Source organism: Poeciliopsis prolifica, unplaced genomic scaffold, assembly GCF_027474105.1.
Source record: "Poeciliopsis prolifica strain line A6 unplaced genomic scaffold, Auburn_PproV2 SCAFFOLD132, whole genome shotgun sequence".
NCBI classification, from domain to species: Eukaryota; Metazoa; Chordata; class Actinopteri; order Cyprinodontiformes; family Poeciliidae; genus Poeciliopsis; species Poeciliopsis prolifica.
This window is the reverse complement of record NW_026562507.1, coordinates 635,340-644,956: the sequence shown is the minus strand read 5'-3', so window position 1 is coordinate 644,956 and position 9,617 is coordinate 635,340. Positions and strand designations below refer to the sequence as shown.

The 9,617-nt window shown below is 36.3% G+C and overlaps 1 protein-coding gene across 1 annotated transcript in view; it reads right to left on the bottom strand.

Annotated features, from left to right (window-relative positions):
- Nucleotides 1–368: 368 nt before the first annotated feature.
- Nucleotides 369–9,617, bottom strand: part of myo15b (myosin XVB) — a 76,787-nt gene continuing 67,538 nt past the window's right edge. The window contains exons 54-66 of the mRNA XM_055024902.1: nt 8,493–8,565; nt 8,332–8,408; nt 8,168–8,244; nt 6,215–6,345; nt 6,035–6,129; nt 5,839–5,916; nt 5,456–5,552; nt 4,015–4,163; nt 3,809–3,939; nt 2,741–2,874; nt 2,482–2,615; nt 1,032–1,172; nt 369–560 (exon numbers count right to left, since the gene is read on the bottom strand). Coding sequence (XP_054880877.1) covers nt 474–560; nt 1,032–1,172; nt 2,482–2,615; nt 2,741–2,874; nt 3,809–3,939; nt 4,015–4,163; nt 5,456–5,552; nt 5,839–5,916; nt 6,035–6,129; nt 6,215–6,345; nt 8,168–8,244; nt 8,332–8,408; nt 8,493–8,565 — 1,404 coding nt within the window. The 3' untranslated portion in view covers nt 369–473. The remainder of the gene's footprint in view (nt 561–1,031; nt 1,173–2,481; nt 2,616–2,740; nt 2,875–3,808; nt 3,940–4,014; nt 4,164–5,455; nt 5,553–5,838; nt 5,917–6,034; nt 6,130–6,214; nt 6,346–8,167; nt 8,245–8,331; nt 8,409–8,492; nt 8,566–9,617) is intronic.

Here is a 9,617-nt window from a genome sequence, read left to right as displayed (position 1 = left end):
AATGAAACCAACATTTGAATGAATGAATATTCGTTAATCTCAGAGTGAAAGTCACAATAAAGACACAATAGTATATTAACACCTTCCAAATGGAACAAAGAAGGTCAGTGCCCAAACAATGAGAGAATGATAATATTCTTTAACATTTGATAATATTTTCCGAGCACTAAATGACAGCAGCACATAACTTAAAATCATCAATAGCCATCTGTAATATTATGAATTCATGACTGATGTCAGGCTTTGATTATTTCAAGCAATAATTTACAGTTATGTCTCTTTAGATAATCCATGGTGTTCTCTGCTTTGCTGTGATTTATTTTTTAGTGTTTAATTCATCATCTGCATAATGAATGCTGCATGTTTTTTAAGCTTGTTTGTGCACTGAAAACATTGTACAATAAATTACTCCAAAATAATTTACTAAAAAGAAGAAGAAAAAAACAGGCAAGTCAGCAGTTGGAACATGATTTCTACTGGAAATTTGATTCTGAACTGGTGACTGATGATTGAATCAGCATTTCCATTGTCAAAGCAAGGATGTGGCACAATTCTTTAGCCTGAAACAAACATCAAAAATAGGTTAGTCATAAATGAACAAATATTTTCACTATTTTCTGCATTATTCTTTACAATTTATCTTTAACTATTAGTTTCTCAAGAAAAAAAATTCAACATGATTTAATGTTTTATATCAGTTATACAGTTTTTAAAACCAGCATAGTAATTTTATGCTCAATAGTTTTAATTTTCTTCCTAAAAATATTGCCTTACCCAGCATATTATTGAGATTTTGTGTTTAATAATTCAAACTACATGTGAATAACAATGCAAGAAGTGGAGTGACATATATTTATAATATATATTGCAAATGAAGAAAACATTTAGCAAAACTGTTGTGTGAACTTAATCACTGTGCAGCAGATCAAACTCACTAAAAGACTAAAGTCACAAAGGTTTAAAATAATACAAGAAAAGTACAAAGTTACTAAGAAAAGATATATCTTTAAAAAAGCTTAAATAGTTTTTACCTGATGGAGATGAATCAGGATTTTTTGGGGTTTGACAGCATTGCCATACTGAATCTCCACTCCTGGAACTTTGCCTGCTTTCTTTGGGCGGATTGTGCGCATAGCCTGGACTTGTGCCAGGGCAATCTGAAACACTAGGACCTGCAGCAGATCAAGACAAAGATAATCAGAGAGAACAGCAGAATTGAATACTGACTGGGAGTCAGAGGTTAATCTAAAAAAACCTGAAATAGTAACATTGGTATTAGTGTGAGAAACAAGAGCACCAAGATGTGACATGAACTGTAATAGTACATTTCTACAACTTTGAATATTGTGTAAAAGTGCAAGATTTCTTGTCAGTCGTCTGAGAAAGTGAAACTCATTATATAAATATAAAACGAGTCTATATAATAGACTGCCCATACAGTTATTATTAACTGTATGGGCAGTTAATAATACATTACAAGTTACAGTTAATAAGCAGGGTTTCCTTAGATATAAACATTTTAATTTACTTTGAATAAGTAATTGAGCATCCTGTCCTGTTTGAGAACTAGGATGAATTAGATTGTGTTGGATTGTGTGATTGAATTGAAGTAATATTTTTGTAAAGTGAATTAATTCTGTATATATGACTTAATCTGAATTCCCTCTGCTTACTTCCGAGCAGGACTTGTCACCTGCCCACTCTGCCAAAAGCACACACTGATCTAAAGGCGCTTTTCCACTAGTCCGACCGGTACAGTCTCATTCCGCCTTGAACAGATCCGGTGTGGCTCAGCCTGGCTGTTCTTAGATTTTAGTATCTACTTCAGGGGTAAAACTAGAAGGACCGATCAGGTTACAACTCCAAAAACATTTGATTGACAGCTGACAAATCCAAAACAACATTTTAGTTTAGATGTGGACCACAGACATGCCATCCTTCAGACTGAGAGCTGCTCAGTCTGAAGAATCTGTTATGAGTTTAATCACAATCAGCATCAGAAACACATGCGGTAAGTTTTGCAGCGGAATGATCAAGATTTAGCAGCTCTGCTTGCATCTCTTGCTCTTAAGACTGGCAGTAATAATAAAGAGAGAAACTGAGCAGCTGGCCAGCTTTCTGATGGGCTGCACTTTCCTGCTGACAATGAGAAACACTAGACCTATATAATACTAGCAGGTGATGTGAATTTGGAATTAAAAAATAGTTCAGGAGTAGCTATTGGTTTACGTCTTTTTTTTACTTGTAAGCCTTAATTATTAAGATTACAAAACAGAAAAACTTGAAATATTTTACACTGTGTGTAATGAATCTCTAGAAAATTACCGTTTCATTTTCTGAGATGTCTGGCAAGAAATACTGGAGAATATTCTATTAAGGAGAGCAGAAAAATGTGCATAGAAAAAAAAACTAAAACATATAACAATTAGCACTAATTGCGGTGAGAGTTTAGGTCATACATTTTAAAAAAAGAACAAATACCTGAGTTTTAGGATGAAGGAAACGAACTCCTTCCTGGTTCACACTGATTAAGCAGGGGGAAGGACAGCCATTTTGGCTAACCTTTTTTGCCAAGAAGGTATTAGAGCCAAACAAAGGGAGGTTCCTCAGAGACTCTGACATAGAAGATTCATGTAATCGGCATTATTGTAGTTCATATAATTCATGATGTTAATTCGTAAAATTAACATCATGATCACACTTACAGAGAAAAGAAAGAAAAAGAAAAGTTTCAACCCACCAATAAACTGAATTTTGGCATCTCCAGGACTGAGGGACTGCATGGTAGCTAGCTGATTATGGCAGAGCAACTGGATTTCTTCAGCTTTACTGGCAAGTCCATCTTGTAAGGGCAAGTACTCCTTTAGCTCTGGCCTTAGAAAGAAAGAAATCAACAAATGCATATATTACACACACACACATGCACACATACATACTACGGTCAAAATTCTTAGCCTCCTCAAAAGCTACCTTTTTTATTTAGTCAAAGCACAGACCCCTGTTGTGAAATTATGTGCTTTTATTTTGTGAATCTGCAGCTCGTAGTCAACCAATCAAGGTAAAATCAAGGGCTCTTACTGCTGAGTTGACACTTTTAATGCACTTTCAACGTAACTTTGCATTAAAAATGTCATTATTTACCAAATAATATTTTATGAGAAAAGTAATAAACATTTATGAAGACTCCTTCATGTTCACCACAGGTATCATAATACCTGTACAAGAATTCACAGATTTTCTCTTCAAAGTATCTCACAACTATAGTACCATATGCCAGAGTGAATACCAACTTTTCTCAAATTTTCCTTAAATTGCAGTCAGCAGGCAGGTTCTGTTGTTGTTATAAGCTCAAGTTAGTGTAATCAAGTTGTATTTCTATTTTGTTATAATTACACAAAATATCTCGTTATTCAGCCTAGTGATTAAATAAAACCAGCACAGCATTACCATATGATTTGTGGCTTGTAAAAGTGTCACAGCGTTCACAATTTGTATTATGTTTTCACCTAAAATAGCTGTAAACTGAATAGCCTTATGAGTTCACCACATGAAAGGTAGTTTGGCTGTAGTTTCTTTACGAGTAGGCCAAGGAAACCCATATCAAGTTGAAAAATAAATTCACTGTTTGTGATCAGTTTTTTAATTTTTTTTTCCCCCATCAAATTAGAAGCACATTTTGGTTTTGTGGAAAGCTTTACTCAATACACTAAACTAAGTAGCAAGATCCAGTTATTAATAGTCCCCAAAGACAATTGTTCCCCAAAATTCACACTCATATTTATTACCAGCACTAATTTCTTTTACTTACAGTGACAGCTGGCTCTTCAAACCCTGAGCTAAATGTTGCAGGGTTGCCAATTCGGCAATCTGTTGAAGTGATGAGGTTCCACCAGCATAATGAGGAATGATTATCTTGCCATGAAGATATTCCTCTAAAAGCTAAAAACACATTTTCCAATTTGAGAATTAATCATTCAAAAACATCTTTCATTTTCAAAAACATTGTCCTCTTACCTGCTGATAGTGAAAGTCCACAAAGAGTTCATTCCTGAAGGAAAGGGGTTTTTCCCAGAGGACTCTCCTGAATGACAAGGAGATGGAGCCATCATCCAGTAAGAAATCAAACAAGTAATCCTCAGGATGTAGAGGGCGCACCATCCCATCTGAAGCAAAGGACCAAAGAAGTTTCATGGAGGGACAGAAGAACAAAGAGAGAAAACATTGACAAAAGGAAAAAAGGAAGTGACTTGGAGGACAGTTGGGATCCTCTGGCATTCTTTGACCACCTCCTTCCAATGTAGCAACAGAAAGTTAAATGGCTCTTAGAGGAAAAACATGCTTTTGCTAGTGACGAGAATGATATCAGGACCATTCTGTCTCTTCAACTGAAAATCAGGCTAAATGATCTAACTCATGTCAAAAAGACATACATCTCAGTCCCTACGCCACTCCACACACACACAAAAAAAACAGAGGAATATTTGGCGGAATTATTAAATAGGTGATTGATCACAAAGTATGCAGTCCCCTTAGGGGCTGAAGTATGACAACTTCATTCTCCAGTCTGTGTGCAAAAAGATGGATCTGAAGCAATTGTCGAGAGATATGCATTTACCTTTCAAAGTAAAATGCTGAACAATTTGAAAAAACAAAGTGAAGGGGGAAACTCCAGCATGATATCAAGTATCACCATGGGAAAGCTGATAGGAATACTGACGGCCTCTTGGGTATACATATTATGTGTAGAAAATAACTGACTATACACAGAATGTACTTCATGAGGTGATGCACAGCTTAACATAGTCAGTCACTGTAAAATCCCAGTAGAATGAGCGATGGTTTTCCTCACTAATGATTAATAGTCTCACTAAGAAGGCAGGTAAGGAACTCAAATCTCAAAGAGGCCCAAGAAGAGGATGCTGTGATTAGGGAGGTGCTCCACTATGTGAAATCTAAAAAATGGCATAAGGGTGGAAAACAGCACAACAGTAATTTCTGAAATGAGTGACAAAAAATATTGAAATTTTAACAATGTTAAAATGTTCTGATCTGTACTTGCGGAGGGCAACACAGCAAGAAATGTTTACATCTACACCTTACCCATCGTAGTGGCATGGGTATCAAACACTGTCCTCATATTCATTTGAGTAACTGAATGAAAGGTAATGAGAATCATTTTGAGATCATTTACAGAACATTACATTTTTAGAAGGACAAACATGGAAAACAGACCAAGAAACAATACTACTGCATGAGAAAAACACTACATTATACTAAGAAATTTAACAGCTGGCAAATAGTTCAGTAACAGTTTACTAGGGTTACAGATGAACACAGATGAACCTTGTCAAACCAGTTGAATACTCAGTGTCTTTAGCCCATAGTTTACCACGAGTAAAGGTTGTCACTGTGCTTATACCTACTGTTTGTACAGTCAAGTACAGTCAACAGTTACCTTGAAATCTGGTGGCGATGAGGGAAAACTCCTTGACCTCTGTAAACTCTACGATTTCCATATTTTCACACAACTCTGTCACAACATCTGCTGTCACCTATATAAAGATAAAAAATGGCTTTTATATATATATATATATATATATATATATATATATATATATATATATATATATATATATATATATATCCCAGGAACAACATCAGACATCTCAGTCCAGAAATGTGCAGCAGTCCTTGGCACAGCCAAGATACTGCGCAGAACCCTCAAGCTCCCAGGCCTCTGGTAGAGGACCCGAGCTCAGAGGATAAGAACCACCCGCGGTGGGTGAGAAGGGAATTTTTATATATATATAATTTTTGGGCTTTAAAGACCAATCATACAGTGAAGCTGCGAATCTTGACAGGAAACTCTACTCCTCCTGGCAACTGGATAGGAATGCGTTGAGAAGTTTTGCCAGTCTACGAGACAAGATAAAGAAAATCTTAATAGTAGCTTCAAATGGTAGAACTGAGAAATCAAACAGAAAGAAGCATCTTCTGTAGACAGAAAATCTACTTGTCTAAATGTGTAACTTACTAGAAGAGCCTCCATCTCAACATGTGAGGGAACGTTTCGTCGACCACCAAAATTGATTGAACGCTGGAGGTTATCCAGACACACAAATACCAGCTCTGATGTAAGTACAAGTAAAACAACATGAAACACCACACAAAAAATTCAAGATACACTTAAGAAGTTAACTTTTGTCTTCTCTACCTTGGTATGGGTGTTCGTTGTCCTGACAGATTTCTTGCAGGTGCTGCATGACAAAGGGATGGAGAATCGCAGAGCAAGGGAAGAAGCCAGTAATGAGGCTAAGCAGCCGCCAGCCAAAGGTACAACTTGATCTGTAGAGGTGGCAACAGGAATGCGTGTGTGCAAAGAGTGTGATAACATATAATAGCATATTTCTTTAACAATTAGAGCAGTGTGTTTCAATAATGTGCATGAATTTTCCTTTCACCCTTTGTCAGATTTCTTGCTTATTGTAAAAAAGAATAACTTTTTACATTATGCATTTATTTTCCTAACTTTGCTGTTGGTAGATGCAGCAGTATACCTTGTAAGCTCTGAGTGAACAAGTGCAGAGCCTACAAGCACGCAAGTGCCTGAATGTAATTGTCTGCGGAGCTGGGTGTCAGTATATAAAGGGCCCCCCTCAACTGGTTGACATGAAGTTGTTTTCCTTCCATTTCAGTCTTCTGCATTTCCTGGTGCTGAAGGTAAAACGAGCTTCATATCTCCTCATCAAGTCTACTATTTGTGGTAATTTATTTCCATTTTCTGAATGATAGCTGCATACTAGTGCATGCTTGAATGATGCTCTTAATAATGCTCTAATTGGAAATCGATCCTTCTTGTGGTGAGGAACTTCCCACACTTTCTGTGTTTGTAGGTTAGCTCTGCTGTGTTTCTTTAGTTTTAGGTCACAACTCAGATCTGCACTGCCTTCTCAGAGCTGAGCCATAACTTGTCTATTTTGATGTGTGAGTGGTTTTAAATTAGGGTTTTTCATATTGACTAAAATTAACATTTATATCATAAAATGAATGAATTGGGTACAACTGTTTTAAGTCTCATCTGTCGCGGGTCTGTGTGCCTCTAAGGAAACTTTTCAAGTGGAGTTATTGGAATCAATTTAATCTATATTGAAGTAGTGGTCTTAAATCCGACTTGCCCATTTTCAATCACACTGGTCCCTCCACATTGAGTTCACATATTGTCTGAGCACTCCGAATAAGGCTATGAGAAATATAGTAGCTTAAAAAATCGTTCATGTTTTATTTGTTGACGTATTCTCCTTTAATAAGATTGAGGAGATATAAGACTTTCCTTCAAAATTTTACGTGTTATCAACCATGTTAAGTTATGACTATGTTGAACTATGGGTTCTACAGTGTCTTGACTATTTGAATTTATGGTTCACGCTATGTCTATTTAAATGATGCTTATGTCATGAGAATTGTGTGCAGAATAGGCTCATCTACTCAGTAGCTTTAATGGCCAACTGGTGTTAGATAAACAATACAGTATGTCAAATCTCAAAGTAGGTTGAGAAACTAATTATTACACTTCTGGTTTTCAGTATAAAAGATGTTTGAACTCAGAAGCCAGAGATGACATTCTGATTGTCATTCTGAAATTGTTTTAAATTATTACATTCCTGGTTGACCTGACTGAGAGCTTTTCACCCTGACAGTGCCAAAATAAAGAGCATCTTTATTCAGAGGCTTCAGATTCAGTGTAGTACAAACTACTGCAGGAGAGTTTTCCTGCCACCAACATCTTCAATAACTCTTTGAAGAATCCAAATGCATGATTTACAACATTTAATTTTCCTCTGGGATTAATAAAGTATTTTTGAATTTGAATTTAATTGAAGTATTTTTTTTCCACAAGATAGGTTTTTACTTCCTCCTTGCAGTGGACCCCACAACCTTTTTACCCTGAGTGCTGCCCCTGTGGGGTTGCAATAACCCCCCATATGCTTTTGAGTTGTTTTTTTTTCTTTTTTTGTTGTGGTTTTGGAAACTAAGGGACTGATGGAATACCCCCATCATTTCCTCGTTGTCTGACTGTGACATCTGCCGTGCTCTTCCTGAGCGTTGAGCTTAGACTGCGGGAGGGTTCACCATTAAATTCAATCTCAAATGAGTGTGAAATACTCACCTGGTGGGGTTGTTGGTTGTTTGTTTGATGGCCTGGCAGTAGATTTCATCTCTAAGAATTTCCTTTTCCTTCCCTAACTAAACAAACAAGGGAAATTGATTTTGAAGTAATACGAAAGTAACATCTGTCGATATCAACGTCAAACTTTGAAAATATTCTCTAACCAGCAGGATACGAGTGAGGCAATCTGCTTGAGTAGTGTTCTTCTGTGGTGTGATGTCCCCCATAAACTGCATCAGGGCTGTAAATAAACATAACCGCGTAACTTTCTTTAGGATCCAAAACGGTATCATATGTTTCAATAAAATAGGATTTGTCAACTCACTTATGAAGCACTCAACAGCCAAATCATTGATTTCAGAATCGCTGAATAGAATGAGTGACTCTTGGATGGGGACCTTAATAAAAATAAGATACAGTTAGGTCTTAATATTAAAACTTTAAAGATACTTCATTACTTTCCAATCAACCATAAAAGAAACATTTAAAAATACTTTTTCGAATCTTTCTAATGAAATCTGTTGACTTCTGTGTCTTGATAAGCACCCGGTTCAACTAAATAATTTATGTTACATACAGAAAGTTATTTCTTCAAAGACATTCGGAATTCTTACTGAGTTATTGACTTAGCACTCTGCAATGGTATAGAGTACTAAAAGAAAATTTGTTTTTGCAAATTCCTTGACACTAAGATAGAAAAATTGTTTTTACAAGTTCAAACAGTTTCTGGTTCTCTTCAATATGGTCATTCATATTTCTCAGAATAACCAGAGAAATATTAAGTTGATCCCTCTATTAAGCTCTGCTAACACCTATCTTAGGATTAGCTATGTCACCCAACCATGGTTCAGTTATTATGCTGTCATACAAATCAATAAAAATTTATTTGTATGGGTCAAAATAGCAGTTTGGGTGCTATTTTGTTGGTTTCCATAAAACCCAACAGTCAAAGTATTGATTTCAGAATTATTGTAGATTCTGAAATCTACAATATCAGAATCATTGCAGTGATTCTGAAATTATTGTATATGATCAGCCTATTCAACCTATACAGCTGACCATATACAGCGCCACCATTTAACATGGTCTGTTGTTTGAAAGACAGAAAAATGTCCCAGCTTGTGCTACGTTTGCCACCAGGGTAGTATGATGTCACGTTTGGGTTTTACCCTGACTGTCCTTTGAGAGTCCAATGGGTTTTGGGAACACGCTCTTGAGTACGGCAGACCATAAAACAGTGCACCAAACCACGCCACTCAGAGGAAACAAGGCATCAGCTTTAAATTTTTGTTAGCTGTCTGTGACATCTGCAGTGCTCAGGAAGAGTGCAGCAACAATATTAGTAAAATGTCTATCAGGATTACTTTATTGTTTTTTGCTGCCTTGATTCTGCCCTATTTCTGTCAGGCTGGTGTGTAATTACCAAGTTCTGCTTGTTATTTGGAAAATA